The 27,466-nt window shown below is 38.8% G+C and overlaps 1 protein-coding gene across 27 annotated transcripts in view; it reads right to left on the reverse strand.

Moving 5' to 3' along the window:
- LOC6493466 (polyglutamine-repeat protein pqn-41) overlaps positions 1-27,466 on the reverse strand; it is a 108,095-nt gene that overhangs the window by 66,545 nt on the left and 14,084 nt on the right. For 23 of the 27 annotated variants that reach the window (XM_044714767.1, XM_044714766.1, XM_044714764.1 and 20 more), the window contains exon 2: positions 15,427-15,919. In XM_044714767.1, the coding sequence (XP_044570702.1) occupies positions 15,427-15,489 (63 nt within the window). In that variant the 5' untranslated portion in view covers positions 15,490-15,919. Of the gene's footprint in view, positions 1-4,333; positions 4,673-5,277; positions 6,425-15,426; positions 15,920-27,466 lie in introns of those variants that run through there. The other 4 variants (XM_032454219.2, XM_032454218.2, XM_032454217.2 and 1 more) reach the window with 4 other exon arrangements.

Genomic DNA, 27,466 nt, shown 5'->3' on the forward strand with positions numbered 1-27,466 from the left:
CCTAGTTCACCTAGGATGCTCCTTTCTAGCTCCTAGTTCACCTAGGGTGCTCCTCTCTAGCTCCTAGCGTACTTAGGACCGCTGCTGCACATCGTACGGCGTAAAGCACGACGATTACAATGAGCTATGAGAATATAAAGAGGAAATATTACTAAGAAAGGAAGAGGAATATCTGGAGATGTGATAGAGACCCATTGAAGTCCGATTATGTGGAACTAAAATGACCTTCAAGGAACAAAAACTAATAATCCTTAGAAAAATACACGACTTAATAGACCTACTTTCTCAGAAGTGCTACCTTTTCCCACTTAACTTGAATAACTTTTTAAAAATCGCCTCCTGTAGCTCAGCCACTTCTCACCGAAACTGAACTTGATCTGCCCACTCGAGCGAATACTGAAAAGATTATGAAATCGATCTAGCTGGTAGACTGGCTGCTACAGATACCGTTACTCTACTGCCAATGCAACACTACAATGACAGCGCAAAAAACCTGTTACAGTTTTTGACCAACTTTTGTCCGCTGAGTCATAAAAAAAGCGAATCTGGCATGCGACGCTCTTGCTAATTGCTTGGGGCAGAAAAGCGGGGCTTGGGACTCGTTGTTGTTGTCGTCGTGTGAGTGACACCTGCGATTAGCGTGGGGGACTAACACCCCAGCCCCTGCCACTGCCACCATAGATGGAGGCATCAGTGAACCGAATAATTTGCATGAAGCTTGGCTTGAACGTTTCACTCAGTTTCGGGTCATTGCTCGACTCTGCTCGGCCCGGGAGTCGTTTGTTTATCTTTGGCTCTTTCATCTGAAGCTGTGAACTTGTCAGTTACAGCCAAATTAGCATTCAGCCCCGGTTCGGTATCCAATTTACCCGTTTGCTAATTTTGTTTGATGTGTTTTTAAATTTTTATAAAATGTGCAAACTGGTACATGCATTTTTAAGAGCATTTTAACGATTATCCGAATGAAGTTAATTGATTTTCAACCAGCACCTATTCGATGGAGAGTTAAGTATCCAAAAATTCCAATTAATTTGCATTTAAATGCAATTGAAATTCCAGAGCGATTAGATCTTTTTTGAATCATTTTATATAATTCGAGAGGGTGTGTTCCAAGGGGCTATTTGGAGGCCCCTCTTAGCTAGGAGAGCTATGACAGCGGAATGGCAATTTTTTAAATCAACTTTAATTGAAATAAATTGTCATATCATCTGGAACTGGCCTGGAAATGGAAATAGGCTCAATTAGATGCGGGCCTTCTATGCTTTTTATTCCTGACTCTAGAGAGAGTCTCCATCCCCCAAAAAAACATCATCAATCAATGGAGGGGAAAAAGAAATTGAAAAATATGACAGAGAACCTGGGAGGGAATTGATGACCACTCCGGATAATGGAAAAATGAAAAATCTACTTGAAGAAATTGTCGGACGCAGGCCGGCATAAGTGTAAGGCCATTAACAAGAGCTAATTGAGTGAAAGTCATTTTATATCGCTATAAGCCTGTCCGAAAAATAAACATATTTAATAGCCAGACATTCAAGACCAAAAGCTATAAAAGATACAAGATACACAGAGCGTTGCATAAGGTAGATATTAGTATTTCTTGGCAATTTATAGAAAAATAAATAATTATATAATCATTTAGCAAATTTTAAAAGTCGAGTTGGACTGAAATGTTGGCCAAAACTTTGCGGTTAACTGCGCACGCACAATGGACTTCCTCCAGAGCTCTCTGCCCCCCAAACCACTCCGCCACTCCACTACTATATCTCAACTGGAAACCACATCTGAGCAACGATTTATGACAGCAGCCGTCGACGTATAACAGTTTTATGCAATTTATGTGCAATTTTTCAATTGAAATTCGCCATTTCAGTGTATATTTTTTTAAATTTAATGTGTGTGGAAACAAGTAAGTATGTAGTTCTCTGACAGCCAGACAAACTTTTAATTGCAATTAATTCAAGAGACATTCTGGGAGGGAAAATAGACAGAAACTTTGTTATCGATTGCAGGCGATAATGATGAGAAATAGTTGGAAAGCACCAGGAACTAGACCCTCCGACTGACATCATAATTCTAGTTAGAAATAAAGACTAGTCGGTAGTGTCTTCTGAAGCCCCACTTCCTTATCAATCATATAACCATTCCATTTGCATATCAAACGCACCTGCCAAGTCAAGCCAAGCCGACAAGACAAATGAAATAAATTAATAAAAGTTGAAATTTATTCGTAGACGTGGGAAAAAATGCTAAAGATTCGGCGAGAATGAGTTCTTGTTAACACATCGAGGGTATCGGATGAACAGGCAATAAATTGGGGCTCATTATACGCGACTGCCAGACAGATAATTATATAATGTCCGATGAGAAGGGGGGGTAGCCATTAAGAATATATTGTTATATATTATATGTTTGTTTGTAGCCGATTTTAATGAGAAAAGGCAGCCACAAGAGCGGCCCAGAGTCAAGTGGAACCTGAGAGTGGCAAAAATCCGAAAAAATCCGAAAAATCCGCCAATTCGACCCGCATTTTTTTTGGGTTTGGCTATCAGATTACCCCCTCTGCAACCCCTAAGACCACCGCTCTCTATTACCCCCATCTAAATCCAAAAACAAACAAAAAAAGAAAAAAATATTAAAGAAAACGAAGACAAAGTCAACAATTGGTCGCTTTTGGGGGGAAGCTCTTCTCTCACACGTGTGTGACTACAACATTTGACATTATTTGTTGTTGTCTCAGCAAATAGGTAAACAAACAGAGACAGAGGACAGAGGACAGATGCGAGGCGACAAGCGACATGACACTCGACTAATAAGGATTTTAGCACGGGCTCCGATTCCTCTCAAATCGAGAGTTAAACACACAAACTAGTCGCCAGTCGGCAGACATGTCTTGCTTTCAGAATCCACCAGCGAAACGAAAGAAAAAGTAAATACAGGTTGGTTTCTGGGCAGAGGGTTAAGGGGGAATACTAGAAGGTACTAGGCTCGAACTAGAGATAGGGGCTTTGGCTATAGGTTATTGAGGAAACTATCTTTTTTCACTTTTTTAGGCTTTTCTGGTGAAGATATGAGGGTCAAGACCCTTTTCCTCCTTAGTTATGATATTAAACTAATAAATACTAGGGGAAAGGTACTAGGCTCGTACTAGTAGAGAGGACTATGACTATAGGTTCCTGAGAAAACTATATTTTTTTTCCACCTTTCTGGTGAAGATATAAGGGTTAAGACAAGTCCTATATTTTATTATAAAAATAATTACAAAAAGTTACTAGGTTCGAACTATAGGTTCTTAAGAAAACTATCTTTTTTTCCCTCCTTTTTTTGGCTTTTCTGGTAAATATACAGGTTAAGGGTTAATACAAGTCATTTAATTTATTATATTTATGAGTACTAGAAGCTACTAGGTTCGAACTACATGTTTTAAAGAAAACTATCTTTATTTTACTTTTTTTTTTTAATTTTTCAAGTGAAGATATAAGAGCTAAGACCCTTATCCCCCTTAGTTATGATATTCTATGTATTATTATAGTATTATATACTAATAAATACCAGAAGAAAATACTAGAAGGTACTAAGTTCGAACTTCTAGTCTAGTTCTTAAGAAAAAAGTATTTTTTCCACTTTTTTTTTTAACTTTTCTTATGAAAAACTAAGGCTTAATATCAGTAACTTTTTTACATTTTTCATTACTAGACTTAAGAGCGGTAACTTTTTATATTATAAATAATAATTCTGAAAATGTACTTGGTTCGAACTACTAACTGAGTCTTTGGGTTGAAAAAAAATATATATTTTTTTACTTTTTTTTGAAACTTTTCTGGTCAAGAACTATAGTTTTTAGGACAAGCCTTAAGAGTTTTTATAAGAAATACTAATATCAACTATTATTTCATTATTATTTAAGTCATATCCCCTAAAAAGTGAAAGTTTTCTTAAAAAAACGAGTATTTTCTTAATATCCCTATTGGTTACATGGTTCCTAAAATCTAATAACCAATTCCTATTGACTTTAAAATAAATTTTAATAATTTCTAGCCATTTCAGAGAATCTTCATCGAAAGCTTAGCAATTTCTGGCACCTTCTCTGTGCCACTTCTATGAGTAATCCCTGTATCTGGTAATCACTGTATCTGTATCTGGCTACTGGAAAGTGCTGCCCCAACCACAATAACAATAACAACAACAACTACAACTACATACAAAGACGAAGTACAAACAAAACGGCGAATAGAGCCAGCTCTCTGGCTCTTTATTGATGTTTGTCTGTGATATTTACGAATCGCCGTGTTTGGCGCTGTTTGTTTGGCTTTTTTTGGATGAGTTTGCTTACCGGATAATACATTCCTTGCGGAGGAAGAAAAAATGCCCCTGAGCCCCACAGTTTGACGGCTTTTTCTCTTCACAATGTCGTCGCGAAATGAATAATAATTCTCCTTTTTTGGCGTTAGCACTCGACTATTTCGCTGCGTGTACTGTAGCAGGCTCTAAGGGGGTGGCTCTATGGTCCACTCTTTTTTTTTATTTTGCCGGGGTAGGTTCACTCTTGCGAATATCTCATTTGTTTATAAAAAAGATACTTTTTGTATTTTTTTTTTTATTATTTTTGGCACAAAAGATACTATTACTTGTTTCTCCTTGAAGATTTTTACTTTTTTTCTCTCACTTTTGTCTAGAAAAATTAAGGAAAATAATAAAATATATTGGATTGAAACACGATTTTGCTTTTAAATGCCGATCCGCAAAGCACTATACCGCACCGCACCGCGTTGCACGCCAAACTATTATTTTGCTGCCACAAACAACAACAATTTTTCAATGTCGCACGTGCGTGCGAGCGAGATGGCGAGACGAAAACACAAAGTACAAATTCTTGTTTGTTGTTTTTAGGGGTTGCTTTTTCGATATTTTTGCGTTTTTCGGTCTCTGGCTCTATAGAGCTCTGGCGCTGTCTCTGGCTCCTGGGAAATGGAAATCGAAATGAAAAACTGCAAAACAGGCCCAGAGGCCAGAAGAGAACTCGACGAGACTCCCCTCCTTGGGATGTTTTAATTTTTGAAACGAAAACAGAACCGAAACAGCTTGCCAAAGCGAAATGCGCAAAAAAGACGGCGCAAACGCGGGTCCAAAAGAGATGCGAAGATGGCGAGGGGGGCCAGATAAGAAGAAGCACAGACTGCAATTTATAGGCGTTTTTTTTTTCGATTTTCTTTCTTTTTATTTCTCTGTTTTTATTTATTTATTATTATTTTTAAAAAACCCTTTTTTTTTTGTTACAATTTTTGAGTTAAATTTATTTGAGAATTTTATCAGCTGCCACACAGAACACAATAAAACAGTGCCGTTCGATTGTTTGAGATACTCTGCTACTACGCATCCCTCAGATACTTTTTCGGCGCGTTGCTGCTGCTGCGACGTCTGCTGCGGCGACTGCTGCACTTTTTGGCGATTTTCTTATGAAACGAAATTCATCATCTGGCACACACACACTCGGATACGGATTCTTCTCGATTTTCTGATTTACAATTTGATTTTATTTTGAAAAGCGGAAAGCAGAAAGCAGAAACTGAAACAGAAACAAAGCAGCTGAGAGTGATGCTGCGAGAGATGCTCCTGGTAGTGATGGTGATGCTGCCATAGCCAGAGAGAGAACAAGAGAGAGCCAGATGATGAGAGGGGGGGGGAAGGGAAAAATCGAATCAGAATTTGGTGGCGCAAAGGAGAGGGCCGCAAAAAGGATGGCAGGATAAACGAGCGTGGAAAGGCGGACTGGCGGCGGACAAAGGCAACAACAAAACACAGCAATGGCCACAAAAACATGTGCGCTGAATGAATTTTTTTGTTGTTGTTGTTTCCCCCTCTTGGGGGGCGGACGGATGGGGGCCAGACCGAAAAGAACGGCAAAGAAAGAAATCACGTCCCTCGCCTCATGGCATATATATTTATTTTTAACTTTTCATTTCGTTTATCTCTCAAATGTATCTTCTCTTTTCTATTTTATTTTATATTTATTTTTTTTTGTAAACTATTTCCTAAACTTTATAGCACTTTTCGCGTTGCGGAAATAAGAGAGTTTCCTTCACAAATAATTCCAATAAAAAAATCATTGAAATTTTCCTCTTTTTTTTTTGGATTTGTTTTGCTTTGCTGTACCGTTTTGGCAATTTACATATTTTCCTTTCGGTGCGTGCGTTTTGTTTTCACTTTCAGCGGCTCCGACACCCACGACTTGTTGCGAGAAGCGAAGAGCGTGCAGTGCAGAGAGACGAAATTCAGATTCAGATTCCGGTTGCTGTATCTCTGCCGTCCGCGACAACACAACCGTCTATCCCCGTCGAAGGTTTCAAATTGAAAATGGGTCTGTTTGTTGGGGGCTGTTCGAACAGGCGCCAATTTTAGCTCCGGCTATGTCAGCTGCTGACCGTTTTTGGCCGTAATCTAGCTAAATGTTACGGAGAAACGGCCAAGTTGGCAGCACTGCGCAACATGTTCAACGTTCGACAGTGTTGCCAACTACAGAAACCGGCTGACTAAAGGGGCTAAACATTAAGAAAATATATATCAAAAAATATCAATATTTTCTCTTTTTTAATAGTTTTCAATTGTTTTGAAAATATTTTGTTATTTGTTACTATTTATAACCTATTTGTTAGGTTCGAGTTCGATGGGGCTGTTCGAACCGGCGCCAATGCTTAGCCAAGTTTCTCACCCCTGGCTTTGGCAGTCACCCTGTGTCTCTCACTAGCCTCCCAATTCAGGGAGAACATTTGGTTAACAGTGTTTTTGCTGGTCACCCTGTGGCCTTAACATTTTACTCTTAATTGCGTTTCAAATAAGTTAACAGCTCTGTTGGCCCTTAACAGTGGCTTAAATTGGTTTTTAAATTTAAAATATTATTTTATTATATATCTTTCATATAAACCCTTGCCTGTATACCCATTTGTAGCTTTGAATTCCCCCCAAAATTTAAAGCTTAAGTTTAAGCAACCATTTGAGTTTCGGATCAACTGCCCCACATGTTTTTATTGCCGCCCCCTTCCCAGTCTGAAACTTTCCAACCCGCTTCCCGGCCATCAAAAACCCGCCTTCTGGCTCTGTCTCAGTTCCGTCAGATTTTCCCTCCCCCCTGCACCCTTCCATCTCACACACTAGGCTGAACAAACAGCATCCCAGGGATTTGACAAATCAAAAATTCGCCAGAGTGCCCAGGACTAGGATTTTTCCGAAAAAAGGATGCGGGTGGGGGTGAGGGCTAGTTGGGGGAGTCTCCTAAAAACCGAATCAAAAGTGTCAAGCCTCATTTTCGGTTGTCCAGGACAGCGATTGTCAAGATTGCATTAGCCGCATGTTGTGGGGGATTTTTCCGGGAAATGCATGGAGGGAAAATAATCAGTCCTAAAGAGGAAGAAAATGTCACAAAAACTATCGATAAGCAAAAAGTTATCGCAACTAGTGCAGCCCTGGCGTTTCTAGCTATTGTTTTTGGGATAGACTGTACTTAACTTTGGATTAAAATAGCTAAGAACCCCTTAATTTCTCACAGTGAACTGGGGATGGCTCTCCGGGAGGCTTATTAACCGGACGGACATCACCAGGCGAGGGGGAGGGGGGCGTTGGGGGGAGCAAGGACTACGGAATTTGAAATGCAAATGGATGCACCGCAGGAGTGAAAGAGAAAGGTGTGGACAGCAGACCGGCGGCCGAGTGGAAAGTGAGAAATTTCTGCACTGCATCCAGAAGGGACAAATACTGCACATGATACTACCCCCTATATTTTCCTCCCCTTCCCCCCTTTATCCCCCTTCGGAAAACACTCCCACACTGCAGTCATGGCTGACAACTTTTTAATCCCTTTTGGCCGGCCAATTGTCGCCAACACTCTCCCTCTCCCTCTCTCTCTCACTCTGCCGCCAAAATGAGCAACTTGCCACCGATTTTCACGCTTTTCCAGCATTTTCACGCTAAGCCGCTTGAGGCAGGTAACGGTAAACTGCGAACCTCAGCCGATAAGTTCCAAAAACTACTTAAAATATGAAACTAAACTATAAAAAATTTAAAAAAAAAATGGTAAGTTCCCATGAAAAGCGATGGGAAAATAGGGAAATTGAAGATAAATATTTAAAGAAACTTTTAAAGGAGAATTAAGAGTAGAATTAATAATTTGTATAAATTAAAAACATAAAAAAAACTCCTTGAAATAGTTAGAGATTAGATTAGAAAATAGAGTTCCCTTGTAGAGCTTTAAGTTTTTTCCAGATATCTCCTCTTAAACCGCGACTTTGGGAAAACTAACCGAGAATCTTTTGCAAGTGAGACCCCCCCCTCCACTGACTGAGACACCCCCTTGGGAGCTGACCTGCCTGCCGAGTTGATATATGTTAAGAGGGTAAGAGGAAATGCGGCCAACTAACCGCAAACAATAACAAACGATGGCCAAAAGCGAAACAGAAGCTGTTCCTAGCCGCCCCCCTCTTAGCCCCTCCCAACGGAGTAGGCGTGGCTGTTTGGGGGATCTGTCCGTGAGCCATTTACAAGGAGCCGAGGATTTATGATGCCTGTTATCGCGCCCAGGACACGAAGGACACACAGCAGGCGGGCGAAAACGATGACAAAAGGTGCCGAAGGAGCAGTTGGAAAGGCAAAGGCAAGGAAGGACTAAGGAGGAGGGGAGGAGGCAGTCGGCAATGGCGTGGAAGGAAGATAAAATCAGGCACGCAGGAAATAAAATGTAAACATAGCATACTTTTTTGGGTTGTGTGTTAAGAGGTCTTAGGGGTTATAGTTTTTTTTTAAATGAAAATAGGAAAAATATGGTATTATTTTTTAGGTTTTATGTATTATTATAAATCATAAATATAGACATAAAATTAATATAATTTTTACTTAATTTTTGAGACCATTTTTTGACTAAATTATATGTCTAATAGACTCTAACTGAGAGAGTATCCCCCAAAAAAGGGTTGTTTTCTTTTCGGGTTTTGCCCCAAAACCCATAAACACATGTGTTCATTCACTTGTAGCACAAATTGTTGGCCCTGGGGGTGCGAACTCCGCTCGCTCCAATTAATGGGAGTTTTATGATCTTATTAAGCCAACCACCTCCCCAAAAAAAAACATCCTCCCCAATGACCTTGAGTCCTGCTATCAAATCTGCACTAATTAAATAAAATTTCCTCTGCAGGAACTCTGACTACCACTCAGAATGGAAACATACAGTCTAATTAAAAAGGCAAAAACCATTTGCCCATTTAGCAGAGCATAAAAGTATCTATTACTGGAGTATTACTGGAGGGGCTTTGTCGAGAGCCTCCAAAATTAGTCAATAAATTAAAGCGGCCAGAATGCTGCTCTTCCGTCCCAAAACGAGCCAAAGAACATTGCATTAAAAAAACCATTCATTAAAATGGCAAAATGTGGCGTACGAATTTATGGCCCGATGTGGCAGGAGAGGAGGGTCCTGGGAGGCAACAAAAAAAAAAAAAAAAAAACAAGGCCAAAACGAGAAAAACCTGAACGTCTCAAGTGCCAAAGCAAACGTTAAAAGAAACAGAATCAGGAGGCGGCCAAGGCAACTCCACAGTTTCAAAGGTTCGAGTTTGAGCCTTAAAGAAGAGCTTCCAAATTCTCATATTTTTTAAACAAAAAGTGGGTGTATTTCTGGTTATTTCTAGGAGTATTTTTTTTCATTAAATTATCAAAAAGATAAGGAATTTAATACATTAACATAATTATTAGAAAATGGTTAGAAGAGATATATTATTTCATGTCCTTGGTATTTTTTAAATTAAAATAAAAAGGTCTGCTGATTTTATCTTTAAAAAAAAAAGTGGTTGGAGCTTGGTGGTTGCCTTTTGGGGCCATCTGTCCCACAGTTCAATGTGCTCGCCCTGCACTCAATTATAATTTGCGAACGACTCCCAGACAGAGACTGCCTGCCGCCCAGGGGACACGGGTGACGGTGACGCGTCATCAGGCCATTAGCAAAGAGCAGCCCAGACATATGCTGGGGCAGGGAGGCCCACAGGATGAAATAGGGAAAGGATGCACCTAAAAAAAATAGAGGGATGTGCTAAAATTAACAACAAATAAGACTAGAAGTAGTTGGAGTTCTTAGTTCCATTTCTCTCAGTGTCCTACAAAGCCAAAAAGTATGCAACATTTGCGAAATGTTAAAAGCATTCTGTAGATTCAGTTCTGTAGGTTTTCGTCCTTCGTCCCTTTTCCGACTCCCACTCACTCATCTCATTTCATTTCATTTGGTTTTCCCCATGTGTGGTTGTGTGTTTGGTTTCTTTCAGGCTTTTCTTTGCTGATTTGCGTAATATTTCTTGATTTGGCTTTAGTCAGATAAAACAACACAAGGACCAAAGGACAAAGGAATCTGCGGTCTGGGGTCTGGGGTCTGGCCAAAAATAAGGCTTAAATGCCGGTATCTCTAACTATTTTCTTAAACTTCTGACGGCAGTATATCTCTGCCCAGGTAGGAGCCATAAAAATACAAACACATTAAACCTAATTCGATCGGGGGGATGGCCAGAATCGACTCTAAAAACCAAACCGCAACTTTATAAACGCAGCCACTAAAAGGCCTCCCATAATGGCCCGTCTCAGGCACTTTATTTTTATTTTATTTTTTATTTTTTTTTCTGGCACTCGCTCCATAAAAATCTATTTCAAGAGAATCGAGATAGAGAAGCGTATTATTTTTGACTAAATTCCAAAGGAGATACAATAAAATTCAATTGCAAACTTCGCTCTGGGCTGCTGTTGGGGAAAATGAAAACAAAATAATGAATATACTTTTGGCCAACACAGAGCTTAGAGACGCCGAAAAACTTGGCAAGTTCTTAGCCACACGGCTTATGTGTGGAGGTGGGTGGTTCAGTGGTTGGGTGGTGGGAGAGGTCCTGCAGCAAGCACATGTCAACTGCCTCTCTCCGACCCTCCCGTTCTGGCCTTCTTCCTTTTTTTTGGGGCAGAAAACAAGTTTTTACTTCTAGGAGTAGAAGCTTTTGGAAAAAGTTGCACGGACAAATAACAAAACTGCTTATCTCAACAAAAAGCCAAAGTCGGAAAAGCGGAGGGAGTAAAGGGGTGAAAAGGGGGCGTGGCAGCAGTGCACTAATGGTGCCAAGCAACCGGAAATGCCGCCATGCATGTCTGCCTCCATTTCAGAGGCTGTGTATCGCGGCACTCGCGCCCTTTTCCCTCCAAAGTCCTGATTGCCTTTAAGTCTTATTACCAGTCTTGGGAAAGAAATCTCTCCACCATCTGATATATATATCAGTCTCTCCTCTTTTTTTGCTATGATAATTTCCGCAGTATTTTATATATTTTGCAGAAACAAATGCCCCGGCTGTCAGTTTGATTTTGAAATCAGGAAAAACAAGAATAGACATTTCTGGCCACTCGCCAAGTTGGCCTAAAACGAAGACGTCTTTTTGCCACTCCAGTTGATTTTCAGGAAGTTCATGGAAACCGATTTGTTTTCATTTATATGGACTGTGTCCAGGGCTCAGTAATTTAAAGAAAATACAACCTTTTTCTTTGCCAAAGTGGGTTACTTAAGAGCTCAAAAGTCCTTTAAACTAGGCTAAATTTTAGGCGAAAAACTAGTAACCAAATTAGTTAAAATTATCCCATTTTTATGGCCAATAAAAAATCGTGAAAATTTTATCTGCAAAGTGCCACGCCCTATACCACCAATAAAAGGGGTACAAATTCTCCAAAAAAAGGTATGGTGTGAAAAGGTAATTGAATTTCAGACATGGCCAACAAATTTTGGTTGCGCTTTTTGGCCATTGTTGTTGTTTTGTTTGTAGTGGCCCTGGCTGCTTATCCAATTAAATGAAAAATTGTATTTTTATTTTCGTCCGCTTGTCGGACTACCCAAGTCCGGTAGCTGCTAGCAGGCTTAGAGCAAAAGTTGGCCCATTAATGGCTAAAACCAAATTCACTTTGGCGTTGTCTAAATTTTCGTTTAGTATGGCACTGAGAGCAATAAGTTTAATTTAATGATATTTTGCTATAAATAATTTTCAAATGAAAACAAACAAATAACAAAATGAAACTCCCTATTTATTAAAATTATTATATAATTTAAAAAATATCAACTATTTCTTTAAGTGCTTGTGTGTTGCTCTCTTGTGGCTCCACCTGGCGGATAACTGGCAAAGCAACAACAGCGCGGGCTCCTGCTGTTGATTTTGATTTTGATGCTGGGCCACCACTCGCTGTTTGTTTTTTGGCCAACTCCTGTCGTCGAACTGGGCCTGCCCCTGTTCACCCCCTCACCTCCCCCCCCCCTTGTTTGTGATTGCGTTAGGCATCCTGTGGGTGGCGTAGGGGGGCGTAGGAATACATACATAGGTCCTGCGAGTCGACAGAAGTTTGCACTTTGCCTTTGCCTGGCAGCTGCGGCGGAAGTCAATAAAAGTTGGCCTATTCTGTGGAAAGGCAAAACGGTGAAGCGCGACTGTCTGAGTGAATTACCGCCATCCAGGACTAAGCAAATTAGCAAGGACGAGGAACGGCTTAAAGGCAACAAACGTGAGTTTAAGGCACAGCGAGAGAAGCAAATTTAATCAAAAGTATTTTAGAAATCAATCTGAAGATGGAATCTTTAAATTTCAACCAGTTTTTATTTTCTCTTAAAAGTTTTCATATATCCTTTAAGACAGTAGAGTAGAGTTGGCCAATAAAGTCTTATTTTAGACAGGAGATTAAAAAAAAATTATTTCCTCACTAAATATTTTTTTAAAAAATAAATAAAAATAGCTTTGGAATAAAAAGTTGCCATAAAAATCAAACTTTATTATCCTGACAGACGCCACCTAGCGTTGAGTAACATCAAAGCTAAAGAAAAGTTTCTATAAACGCCACCTATCGGCCAAAATGCGAAAAGGACCAACAAGCACCAGGAGCTTTATAGTCGCAAAGTGCAACAGGTCGACGAAAGCTCTCTCTCACCCACATGACCATATAAGGAATTGTTTCTCACCCGCACTATTTGATCGTTTTGTAAAAAAAAAAAAATGAATTAAAAAAATAATAACAAACCCAAATATCCTCGTTCAGCAGGCTCCACTCGTCATTTAATTCACAATTTAATTGACAGCAACGATAGAAAATGCCCCAATGCCCAGTTATGGACATTCCACAAATGTCGACGCCACCACATTGAGTCTCTATCTCCAAAGGCCAATCAGAGTCCATTTTCTGTTCCTCACACTCTCACTTTCACAAAAAATAATTTTTTAATAAATTATTTAATAATTCCACAAGCACTAGATCGAAAAAACACAATTTTTAAGTCAAGACCGATGGAATAAACTCAACCGCGACGCTACCAACTCCTTCGTTTTCTCGGCTTTGTTCATAATTTTCTTTCCTCTTTGCCGTCTATTCTGCTTTTCATCCTTTACCGCTTCCTTCGCCCGATTCATACCCGGTTCGAAGAAGGGAAAAGGAATAACTTAAGCTCAAAGCAGACAAAATAATTGGAAACAGGAAGATCTGTTGGACCCATTACTGTACCGATAAATTGCCCGATTTCTCTCCGATCCTCCGAAATGCATGAAGCCACTATATACCCAGCAGCGATAGATATATCTTTTTAAATATAATTATTTTTTAGATTTTTTCGAAAATTTTCTAAAGCTACTATATATATACCCAGCAACAAAGAATATATATACAAATTTTTTGTAATATAAATATTTTATAGATTTTTTCGAAAATTTTTTGGGACGTCCCCAAATTGTCTTGGGACGAACATATGGCCCCTTGAAGGCCATATCTCTGGCAATATTCATCCGATTCTTGAAAGGAGTTTTTTAAACGAATTGTAGATAGATTATCCGTAAATCTGCATTAAAATCTAAGAACGGAATATTTTTTCGATTTTTTCCAACATTTTCTGGAGGGTCCCCTACGAAAATCCAGAAAATGGCTTTGAGCGCATATATGGCCCCCCGTGAAGGCCATATCTGTGGCAATATTCATCCGATTCTTGAAAGCAGTACCTTAAACGAATCGTAGATAGATTATCTGTAAATCTGCATCAAAATCTAAGAACGGAATATTTTTTCGATTTTTTCCAACATTTTCTGGAGGGTCCCCTACGAAAATCCAGAAAATGGCTTGGAGCGCATATATGACTCCCGTGAAGGCCATATCTCTGGCAATATTCATCCGATTCTTAAAAGGAGTACTTTAAACGAATCGTAGATAGATTATCTGTAAATCTGCATCAAAATCTAAGAACGGAATATTTTTTCGATTTTTTCCAACATTTTCTGGAGGGTCCCCTACGAAAATCCAGAAAATGGCTTGGAGCGCATATATGGCCCCCCGTGAAGGCCATATCTGTGGCAATTTTCATCCGATTCTTAAAAGGAGTACCTTAAACGAATCGTAGATAGATTATCTGTAAATCTGCATCAAAATCTAAGAACGGAATATTTTTTCGATTTTTTCCAACATTTTCTGGAGGGTCCCCTACGAAAATCCAGAAAATGGCTTGGAGCGCATATATGGCCCCCGTGAAGGCCATATCTCTGGCAATATTCATCCGATTCTTGAAAGCAGTACCTTAAACGAATCGTAGATAGATTATCTGTAAATCTGCATCAAAATCTAAGAACGGAATATTTTTTCGATTTTTTCCAACATTTTCTGGAGGGTCCCCTACGAAAATCCAGAAAATGGCTTGGAGCGCATATATGACTCCCGTGAAGGCCATATCTCTGGCAATATTCATCCGATTCTTAAAAGGAGTACTTTAAACGAATCGTAGATAGATTATCTGTAAATCTGCATCAAAATCTAAGAACGGAATATTTTTTCGATTTTTTCCAACATTTTCTGGAGGGTCCCCTACGAAAATCCAGAAAATGGCTTGGCCCCCCGTGAAGGCCATATCTGTGGCAATTTTCATCCGATTCTTAAAAGGAGTACCTTAAACGAATCGTAGATTGATTCTCCGCAAATCTGCATCAAAATCTAAGAACGGAATATTTTTTCGATTTTTTCCAACATTTTCTGGAGGGTCCCCTACGAAAATCCAGAAAATGGCTTGGAGCGCATATATGGCCCCCCGTGAAGGCCATATCTGTGGCAATATTCATCCGATTCTTGAAAGCAGTACCTTAAACGAATCGTAGATTGATTCTCCGCAAATCTGCATCAAAATCTAAGAACGGAATATTTTTTCGATTTTTTCCAACATTTTCTGGAGGGTCCCCTACGAAAATCCAGAAAATGGCTTGGAGCGCATATATGGCCCCCCGTGAAGGCCATATCTCTGGCAATATTCATCCGATTCTTAAAAGGAGTACCTTAAACGAATCGTAGATAGATTCTTCATACATAATTTTTTATTATAGTATTTTTATTAGCCATATTAGTTTTAAAAAGTTCTCTCACCTGTCTCTGAAGAAACTCTGCCGAAGGACCATTGCCATTCACTTCAACTGCCGGCGCAGACATTTGTTGCGATTTGTCGTCAATTTTGTTCAAGTTTAGTTGTTCTTTAAGAGAATATTGTTTCTATGGGGTTTCTCCAATCACACACAACCAGGCACGTAGATACCGAAACACTATAGACACTTTATTGTGTTATTTGTGACTTGACATTTGTCTGATTTTTGTAGGCTGTCGCCTATTTTTGTGCCTAATTGAATTCGCGTTGGGATTTTCCAGATTTTCCGAGAGGAGCTCGGTTGTTTTTGGGGCTTTGGATGTACAGGTTGCTGTTGTTGTTATTGTGGTCAGAGAAACGTGTCGCCACTACAAATTCCGACGTGACGGTTTCCAATTGGGCGGAATTGGAATGAAATGGGCGTGGCTGACCTCTGGATTTTAGCAGTTTATTAGGGGATTTTGATTTGGCATCGTCTCTTGTTTATGTTTCTTATGTCTGAATTGAAAAAGAACAAGAAAATTGTATGAGTATTTAAGGTGGGGTTTTATTTAAGAGAATACTTTAGGTATCTAGTCCATAGTCCTTGTTAATTATTTTAATGTTATCATAGATACTTTGTATTTTTAGAAAAAGAATTTCAGAAGCCCACGTCTTTCAATTTCCGGCCAACTTGACAGGAATTGGCATCTGAGTGATTCTCGATTGATTGTTTCGATATTTTTAGATTTTTTTTCACATTGACGGATGGTTTGAAATTGGTTTTGGGAAAAGTGAATGGAGTGGGTGGGTTACAGGATACAAGCCCAAGGACACAAGTTTGTGGTGTATTATTGTGTAAAATTGTAAGCTTTTTGTAAGTATAATTTATTTTATGTAACTCTCAATGGATAGCTACGACATAAAAACAAACCACATTTTTGCTAGTCCCTTTAGAGCCTTCCGCTCTGGCTAATTTCCTGCACTTTCGTATAATTTATTTCAATTTACGTTTCTGCTGTTTCCACTTTGTTTTAAATATGGCTTTTTCAGTTCCCTTGTTTTCGTATTCCAATTGGAATAAATAACACCAACATAAAAATTCATTTGGCGACAGGAACCGAAAGGAATTCGCAACAAAAAATACTAATTAAATGCAATGGGAAATTCAGAGTTTTCCGAGAACAGAAAAGTACTTTTAATACTCTAAAAAAAATGGAATTATTTATCACAAAATATACTTAAAAGTTAAATAAAAATATGTTTTTTTTTGAAAGTAATGGGAGCTCCGAAAGTTTCTATGATGGAAGTGGAAAGATTTGTAACTAAGCTCCTCCAAACTGCTGCTGACACATTTGGCACATGCCTGGGTAGTGGGTGGTGGTGGGTGGTGTTGGGTTGTGGGAGTTTTTCCAGAAGTGTGTAAAACAAACTCATCTCCACCTTTGCCCCTCTACCCCTTTTCTAGCTTCTCCTCACTGAACATGCTACATTGCTAATGTGTCCCATTTGCCATGGCGAACCACTGAAGCTTAACACGTTGTCTACGCAGGGAAGCCGCCTGCAGCCACGCCCATTTTAGGACCTCTACCCCCAAACCCCAGACCCGCCAAGAAGTAGCCAACTTTGCTGCCTGCAATGTGTGCACAATACAGTAGTCCCTCGCAATAATGAAACAGATATAGATATGTTATATATATTTAAAACTAACAATTTTTGGATAATTCTATAGGGACTTTACTATTTCCATTATAAATACTATATTAAATATTTTATTAAAATTGTACAACCAAGCCAATGGCCACAGTAGACGCCTGCTGGCACACATTCGAAGCTAAAAATCGGTATGGGAGTATGTAAGCTCATTCAAAGTTGCATCCGACTTGGAGCCCGAAGGGAGAAAGGCTCGAAGTGGGTGGTATGGGCAGTGGCGGAGCAATACCCTGTGGTAATTGTCTCGTTACCGACTGCTTGTTGGCAAACAAGCCAACACTCCTGCCCCACAGCCAGGCCTTACTGTACCAAGCCAAACGGAAGTAGGTTCCACGGCTCAAGCCCCCCTTCTATCACCTCTATCTCACTGTAGTCGTTCGCCCCATCGAATCAGACCCTCTCCAGTTGGCTAATAATTTATTTACCGTTAACATTTTATAAGCCCAGGACAGTCACCTACACACACACACACACCCTGACAAACACACACACATCGACAGGTATTGAGACCCCAGGCTGCCATTTGATTTCACAAATATTTGCAGTCAGCTTTTGCACTTTCATTTTCCACCTTAAATGGTGAGGCATATCAAAATATACAAGGAAGTTGTTGAAAATATCATGAATATATTTTTTAATAAATTAATACTTCAATGCTTCTTTTTTAAACATGTTTAAATGCCCAAGTAGGGCCATAACTCTTCCATTGATTAAGGGAATTTGTTATTCGTTTTAATTAACTTATCTCTGGGACATGGACATGGCTTCCTTGAATTCCTGCCTCGAACCATCCACCATCCACCTCCCACCGGAATCCTTTTCGCACCCCTTCCGAAAACAATCGCTGCTGACAACTCCAGTGCACCATTTGCCATTTCAGCGTTGATGGTAAATGAAATATGCACAATTTCCGTTTGCCATTTCATTGGGGGTGTGAGCGCCACCGAGGAGGATATGAGGTAGCAATGTTGTTAGCAAATGTAAAATACATTTAACTTGGGATCTGGGTGCTTGTGTGCCGTACATAAATGAATAAAAAGGGCATTTGGTTAACAGGATGTAAACCGAATGGGGAAAAGGGTAAAAACGCTGCCAAGCCAAGAAGTAAGGCAATGCAACAGTAAGAGTTTCCATCAGTACTACCATTCAATAGCCATTATAGAGCTTTTCCACACTCTACCCGTCCGCTTTTCATTGCTTGTTCAACCTTTAAATGGAAATGCACTTCTAATGGCCATTTCAAATAGACAAACTTGTGTTTATAGAGGATTTTACAGAAAAACATTAATTTGTGAGCTTAATATTTGAGTTTATTTGAGTGAAAGTGTATGTTTCTTTCCTGTGTTTTGACTTCTGGCTTATGTTACTGGCCCTGTGCATTTTCCAGTTATCCTTTTTTCAACCTTCCTGTTCAACAAGCTCGGCACAAGTTTTCCACGTGTCCGTGTGGGAAAGTGAATCTGATTTGCATGGGATTTACAAATTGAAGTTGTTGCGGCTGGTGTTTTACATTCTTGGCTTGTTTATTGAGTTATATCAGGAACTTTTGCCATTTTTTTTGTAGCAAGGAAATGGAATATGAACTGGTTAGTTTAAGTCACTGAAATACTTTAAAAATATCCAAAATTTTTACCTCCTTTGGGCCATGCTCCTAACTTCTAAGCTTTAATCAGGCACCCCTTAAATAATTACTACGATAAAAATCAACATCTAGGAACTAAGAAACTAAGCAAAAGTTTTTCCTGAGGTTTTCCCACCCCCTCTTTAATAGTTCGAAAACTATAGTTGTCGATTTGGCTTAAAGCCGTGCCCTTTTATTGGCCGAAGCCTTAAATGGCCCAGAATTTCATTGAATTGCTGCAAATGTAATGTGGAAACTTTGAAGGATTTCGCCTTCAGTGGCGAAGTTGCAAGTAAATTTTTGCTTTTATGATGAACTTTCGACTGGGCTGCCTTGTCTGGGGTGGCTTTATTTGTTTGTTTCTTTTAGGTTTTTGCTTTTTATTTTATTTCTGTTGTATATATGTATAAATTTTGCGCAGAGAGAAAAACTTTTGTATTCGCGGGTTGTTTGCATTGTACTGTTTGTTTTGTTTGTTCTGCACTGTTCCGTTTTGCTTTTTGCTGTTTGTTCTGTTGGGGAAAACTCTTAAGCGTATAACCCAGGGCAACCGAAACGCATCCCTGTCACGCGTAAAATATTTCCATAAATTTTCACCCACCCACTTGCATGCATGCAACGTGACTCAAAGGACAAGGAATCCTTTTTGATCCTGCATGAAACCTTAAACCTTTTCTGTTTCTCCACACAAACGTAATCAATTTGTTTTATTAATTCCTGGCCATTACCGTAATCTCCTTTAATTTATTCATTTTTAATGGACTTTGATTAGGACTGGGATTAGGATACACCTAATTAATTTCATTTGCAAGCTGGCTAATGAATTGGAAATATTTCATTTAAAAGGAGCTAGAAAGCCTTCTGCCACTTTGCCAAAACCACCATTTGTCTGAAAAGAAAACAATTTTTGGCAACAAGTTTATGTTTTGTTGGGCTTTCGGTTTGTTTTATGCTTTTTAATATGGCGACTGCGGCGATCGTAAATTTTCGCAGCAAAATGGCTGAAAATTATGGTTGAAGGGGTGGCTGGGAGCTTGGTGCTTAGGGTGAACCTGCTGCTGTGCCATTGACAAGTTACAGTCACCCCAGCCCCAGTGGGGCTGCCTGCCAGCAGTTTTATGACAATTCCTGCCTCTGAGGCTGGAAAATTGTTGCTTGTCTTACATTGTTTGCCGCTGTTGTTGTTTCTGTTTAATGTTTGCCCAACCTTTGACATTGAAGGGAAAATTCTTAGCCCAAAGAATTCAAGGGAAAATATTGTGTGAATTTCCTTTATATTTTATGTTCCCATAACCACACAAGCGATACAAACGGTTCCTCAAATTTAATTTCAAAAATTTCAGCCTCGTAGGGAAAAAGCCAATGTAATTTGCCAATTTCTCTCCCAAATTTATGCCCAATTGAATGTTATATCCCCAATGAAACTTGTGACTTTTTTAGTTCCATTTTCCTCGATTCACATTTGACTATAAATGGAATGAATCTTTTATTTTAACGCAGCTGATGCTGCAGGATTCGTCTTCTCGTTCCAGAGCTCATTGTTCAGCTTGGCTTGATTTTTCCGGTTCTTCCTGATTAGGAGGAGGACGAGGCGGTTAGGGGTCTTCACCCATGGGACTTACAGCTGATTGGTTCTGTGCGAGGTTTGTTTTTCAGATTTTTCCCCGGTTTGTTTATCAGCGTGAACGGGGAGGGACGAGGAAAATCGAAAAGCAAACGAACAGAAGCTATAAAATAACGAGGCTAGTGTAATTTGGGAATGCAAACCAAATAAAACAGGCAAACTAAAGCGATTTCCTTGGAAAATTTTTGGCACCTGGCAGCCGGGGAAAAATTTTCGTTTCCCCCAATTTAGCCGCAAATATTTACGCTGAGGAAAAACGCGCGCGAATTTTCTTTTTTGGTTTTCCATTTCCGTTTTGTTTTGTTCTTAAACTTTGGCCATTAAAAACATTTGTTTGCGCATCAAATTAAACGCGTTGGCGAGCCGAGAAACGTTTGGGGATTCTTTATTTTTTTTTTTGTGACTCCCTTATAATTGAGATTCAGATGGGTTTTTTGGTTATTTTTCGGGTGGGATGAGTTGATTTGGGGGTGGGTGTGTTTGGGGGTGTTTGTGAAGCTCCCGTTTGCCGACGGCACTTACTCACACCGTTGAAGTCTGCGGGCTAACTAAACCCACGAAAAGTGGCCTGCATCTGAGGCTGAGAGCCAGTATAACAGTTTTCCACACACGCTTTCCCTCTCTCAGAGCCGGAAAAACCTCTCTCTGGCTGGCTTTATCGTTAGCTTTGTTTACATTTACAAATTGCTGCGCAGGATTGAAACATAAAAGGATAAAACATCAGGACATGGACTTGAAATACTCTTACAGTTAAAAAGTTGAAAAAATAAGCCAGAGAAAGAAAATATTTTCCATAGAACCTTCAAATAAATATCTAAAAACAACAAAGTTTACTTTTTAAAACCTCTTAAAAATACAGTGGGATACTCCCACTAAAAGAGTATAGAAACCTGCTCCTGTTTCTTCGCCAATATCCTTGTTATTTTTGTTGGTTTTTGTGAGGTTTATCGGCTGCCACATAAATCGTTTGTTGCCTGCTGCCGGCTATTTTTCCTTTTGTTGTATTTATGTCAATTGCTTGACCTTCAATTAATAGCCGCACTCTGCTGGCTGACATTGAAACAATTAACAGTCTCGTACCCGTACCCACCGCCACAATTTCAGCCAACCATTTGACTTGATTTTTTTGCCCCGTTGATTGAGATGGGAAACTGCATTCGACATGGTGCAAGCAATTAGTCTTTGTTGAGTGGATTGTTGCACTGACACCATTCGAATACTGATTTATATTGTTCTGAATGCCAAAGGACTCACAAAGCCAGAGTGCAATTGGTGTAGCATACTTTTTAGGGTCAGCTTGTGTCTCTGTGTCGTGGGTGGGAACTGGATGAAAGCAATTAAAAGTCATTGTAATTTGTAAATGGAAGAGTGTTTTTTCGTACAATCGGACTATCTTTTTAACTACAATATAAAAAGGAGATTTCTTTGTAATTTGAACTCAAAAACTTAATTGAAAGAAATATTAATTTTCTTTTTAATTAAAAAAGTAGTGATAGTATTCTAGCCTTTCTTTTTGGCCTGACTTTATATTTTTTTGACGTCTGTCTGACAAACTACATGCGGTTTAAACGTGCCCCAAAAACAAGGTGGCCAGCCAACAGGATGCCAACAAAAATTTTAAACGAGAACCAAGGATAACAAGAGGGTGGAACTGGAAATAACAAGAGGACCAACACATGTCACAATTTTGTGTAAAAAGACTTCTTAAAAATGTCCAAGCGGCGTTTTGTGATAAATTTTTCGACAACGCAAAACATACAAATACATTCGTTCTTGTCCGTAAAAATATGCAAATATCCATTTGCATGGAAAAGGACAGGAAAAAAAAATGACATAAGTGACGACAATTTGGCAAACATGAGTGGGAATAACAAGAAAGTTTAAATTTACATATATATTCGGTGCATAAGTTGGAATATGTTCAAGTTAAAATTTAGCTATTCCCTTAACTCTCAGGGTTCTCGGAAAGTCAACAAACTCTAAACATAAATCGATCGATATAGAAACGCGAAACCGCAACGAATAATTATACGAAAAGCCACTTGAAAGTCCTTTTTAATTGAGTTGGCTGCAGTGGCGGCAGTCCATCATTAGAGTATTAAATGAAAAGCGACGAGACTGGAGAGAGGATAAAGAAATTTTTAGCCGGATTAAGTGGATATGCCATGAATATTTCGATTTTCTTTTTCTTTGCACACAGCTCAAGCCGAAAAATGGGAGAAATGCAGAGGATAAATTTCGATGACCTGGGAGAAAATATTTTTTTCCCAATTACTTCTTTATTCATTACTGACATAATTCAATTTAATTATAAAACGGCAGAATTCAAAAGTTAAATGTGGGATTTAAGTCTGTTGGGCAACGTCGGTTCTGGTGAACCAGAAGTGGCAAGCTTTTCTGATGGGCAGCACTTATCAGTACCGATAGTATAATCATATCGATAATGAGTAATCGAGAGCAGATGGTGGAGCAGAAAGCTTCATTCACTTGGCCGAGAGTAAGCGAAGAGGACAAACGTGTGCAAAACCTTGTAAAAATCCATCATCCATCCATTCCTCACCTAAAAATTTTAAAATAATATTTTAAAAGAATTTTATTTTCACCCTCAATAACCTAGACAATAAAATAAAGTCAGGAAAATTCAATTGGCAATCATTTACACCCACTCTTAAGCAATTTACTCGGCTTATATTTATTCTTTAAATAAATTCTATCTGCTGTTACAAGAAGTTACAAATTTTTGAGAGCCAGGTTTAGACAATTTCTGTTTTTCTAGCTACTAAAGCAATATTTGCATATCCGTGCCAAGAGGAGGGCGGCCAACAAGAGCAAGATATAAAATCAAATTATTGTTTTGTGTGGCAGAGATTTGGTTTCATATTTCAGCCGGGTGGCAGCAGAGACAATATTTGGAAACAAAATTGCGGGGATGTCAGAAATGGCCGCAAGCGCAAAATTTTAATTGGATCATCTGGAACAAAGGCGACGAGCTTGGGTTGGAATATTCAGGGCGATCTGTTGTTTTTTTTTGGTTTTTGTATATCTTCTCTTGTGTGCTGAAGCCTGCCACATAATGAGGCACATCAAGCTAACGACTTTTCCTCTGGCCGACAATAGATAACCAGAGCGGGGGACGTGTGGCAACTTTGAAGTGTCATAAATGGCACGGCAGAAACTGCGGCAAAAACAACGTACACCGAAGAACACCACAAAACACCACGGATATCTCCCCCTGGGCAACACTGCGATGCCTCTAATTTCCACTAAGCCAACAACGGAAAAACAAGAACACCAGCAGCCTGCCGGGAAAGTGTAATGGAAAATATGAACAAAGGTCCTAGTGCGTCACCTCGACAAAATAAAGGCAATGGGAAAGCCGAGTAGAGTGGGGAAACATGAAAAATCAAATAAACTTTTTTTCATTAAAATGTGAAGTAGCTTACGGTTCCTAAAGTTACTTAACAAAGCAAAACTAAAGTCTAATTACTGGAGAAATAAGTTAACGCTTTCATTAGCAAATGTTCATATTTAATGATATGCAATACTTTCCATGTCAGTTTATAATTGTTAAAAAATAATTCCAAGTATAAAATAACCAAAAGATGGTGTAAAGTTAAAATTTCGTAGATTTCTATAAAATGTGCAAAATCTAAACTATCTCCTGATGAACAATTTCGTAGCCAAACTGGACAAATTTATGGTCCATTGTGGGTGAAAAACTTCAATTTGGCTTCGTAGAGTCGGGCGGGGGGACAAGTTTTTATGTCAAATTTAGCATGCCGGGTGACTAGAAACTTTTTGTGCGATGGCATCCTGTCTGGTCCTTGGACCAAGGAAGAGTCCGGCTAGAAGCAGAGCTGCATCCGCCGGAAACAAGAGCGACATTTTTGCCAACTGCCACAAAATGGAACATCCTCGGGACCTGCTTCAATTATGCAAAGAGATTTGCCAGGATCTCTCTCGCTGAGAGGACTTGTAGGAGGGTCATCTTTTTGGCAAAATTTACATTTAATTTTCATTATTAATTATGCAATTATTCAAGGGCCAAGCAAATGTTGATTCTAGGCCAGATGTTTGCTCATTATGCCTTCGGTGTAGAGTCCATATATTCCTAGTCTATATTTTTGCTGGGGCTATCATGTCAATAAGTTAAATTGTTTATGGACTAAAGACAAAGGAGAACGGAACAGCACTCTAAACAATGAGCTATTTCACATGAAATCATTAATCACTCGCATGAGCCAGTTCCATATATCTACCCGAAAATGTGTGCAAACAATACCTCCAAGCAAAATTGGGCTTGGGAAAATTCCCGCCGAGATTTGATTTGCTTATCTCTGTTCCAAAGCGGAATTTTCTTTCCACTCGGATGATAAATTCAAAAGGCATAAGCCTACAAATTGGTAAGCCAATGGAATTCTTCCAAACAATAGGCAAAGAGCACGTGCCAAACTATTTTCTACTTCCACTTCCAGCACTTCCACTGCCAGCAAATCCACTTTCCCCGCAGCCATATGCCTATGAAATCAGTAAGGAAGTAGGCCTGTTATTAATACGCCAATCAGCATAAGCAGCTGATGCGTTGATATTGCCTCCGGGCCAAGAACAGTAGCAGGGTTTGGGGCATTTCCGAGGGGAAAACTAATTCACAGAGGTTTCTACCATCAGTAGTCATAAATTTCGCCAAAGGCGAGCCAAAGAAGAGTCGGAAAAGAACACAAAAGCTGGAACGAGAATTTTTCAACATGCACCGTGGAATAAATTCCAAAGAAAAGAAGACATTTTCAATGTTGGCATTCAATTAATGAATATTTCGAAGAAATAACCCACGGTACCAACTTGAAATAAATATATATGGAAAAAAATCTTATCGTTGAGAAAAATAAGAAAAAGTACTGACCATAGACGAACTAGCAAAAAAAATTAAGGAAATAAGCGGAAGAAAAAATATGTAAAGCCAAGGGAATACGACTCCTTTTATACTCACATACAAAAGCTCGAAAAAATAAGAAAGTCCTTAGAGATGAATTCACATGTATTCCCTACTAAAAAAGTTTTGAATATTGTTGATTATGAGGCTTATTTCTACAATGCTAGAATAAAAAAAAAAAAAGTGAAGAAGTGAAAAAGTGAAAAACACTGACGACGTGTCGACTGATGATTCCCACTTTAAAATAATATTTTAACAAAATAAGGAGTATTTTAGAAACACTGACGACGTTTCGACTGATGACTCCCATTTCAAAACTGCAGATTGCATATGAAGAGCTTAAATAAAAGCTATTTTTAGAAACACTGACGACGTATCGACTGATGATTCCTTCCTCAAAAGTGCAGATTTCTCAGAAAAAGATTTAATATCAACTTTTTCAAAACAGTGAAGACGTGTCGACTGATGATTTCCACTTCAAAACAATATTTTAACAAAATAAGGAGTATTTTAGAAACACTGACGACGTTTCGACTGATGATTCCCACTTCAAAACAATATTTAAAAAAAAAAGGAGTATTTTAGAAACACTGACGACGTGTCGACTGATGATTTCCACTTCAGAATTACTGAAAAGATTCCACCCGCATAATCTCCCATTGCGTTTTATATAAAAGTTCCTAATCAAAATATTGTATCAATTAATTAATTTAAAATTTAAATAATAGCAACTGTAATATACCATAAATTGTTAGCTTTAATTTACAACCTGCCACATAGGTAGCAGTACACCTGTTATTTTTAATAAATATAAACGTTTTAAAAAGATAATTGCAGAAATCAGAGACTCAACCGATGCTTCACTTTTTTATTGATCTCTAAAAAGCCATGGTAGAAAAAAAAAAAAAAAATGTTTAAAGAAAAATAATTAAAAGCACATGTGTCTAAGAAAACATGTATCGAGCCAATGGAATTAACCCAGAGACTGATTTCTCATGAACTCGGAACATGTTTTATATGATAGGTTTGCTTATCGCTTCTTCTACTGCGTTTTAATCGGTTATAGTTACATTAAATTTGGTCACACAACAGTAGCATTATTAATATTCCAAAATCCCTAACGCTTTGAGGAATTTTGAAAGCTTATTACCATTTCAGATAGTAAACGACGTTGCCTTATCGATTTTGATATTTCTCGTTTATGGCGTTTGGAAAAATAAAATTATAGTTGCAATTGGTCACACTACATTTTATGTACCAAAATTCAAAACTCGTTGAAAAAGCTTTAAGAACATTTCTTAGGGCGGGAAATTTTTGCTCGTTATAGGCGTCTACCAAAATCAAAATTTATAAAGTATTCTTAGAATATTTCACGAATAAGAAAGGGAAATAAATTCTTTGCCTCCGCTGAGAAAAATAAACATTTCACATTGTAGAATTTTCTCCATACAGATAGACCCGGCCTGACGTACAGGTAACACATAGTATGATATGTAGGAAAAAAAAATTAAGTCCCAAAGAATCTAATATTTTCTCCGTACTCTTACCCACACGAAAGGACTCAAAAGAAAGTGGAGAAAGCTAAAAAAAAGTCCTTAGAGTCCTTAGAGATGGGAAATGGAGAGGCAAGCTTTGCGCGCACAATGATAAATAACAGATGAGCAAAGGGTGTCATCGTTGGCTCCAGGGAAAATGTGGGGAAATTGGGTTTGTTGGTTATTGAATGTACGACATTGGAGACAACACTTTCTAAGGAAGTCAAAACAAGATGCCGGTACAGGCGACAACCAAAATAATTCAGTTTGATATATTTATAGGTTAAACTGGCTATGTTTTTTCTTTATTCAATTCTATCTCCTTCTATAACTCTTGAAGTAATTGAATTTACACAGAAAATATTCCAATCTTCAAGTGGAAACACTCTCTACTTGTCTTCAAAAAATTGTCTATAAACTTTTGCCGTGTGGAGAAAATAATAAAAGTAAAGTGAATAAAAAAGTACTCATGCTGAAATGTCTGTGGGAGCTTCTTTTCCGTCGACAGTTGCAGCCCCTGGTGAAATTTCCCAAATACATTGACTGCGAGAACGTCATGAATATTAAATTGCAATTATTGCCACTGGCAATGTGTTGTCATCGTCCCCGTCGTCGTCGTCGTATCGTCTGACTTGGAAGAGTT

The sequence above is a fragment of the Drosophila ananassae genome, chromosome 2R (genome assembly GCF_017639315.1).
Source record: "Drosophila ananassae strain 14024-0371.13 chromosome 2R, ASM1763931v2, whole genome shotgun sequence".
In the NCBI taxonomy this organism is placed as follows: domain Eukaryota; kingdom Metazoa; phylum Arthropoda; class Insecta; order Diptera; family Drosophilidae; genus Drosophila; species Drosophila ananassae.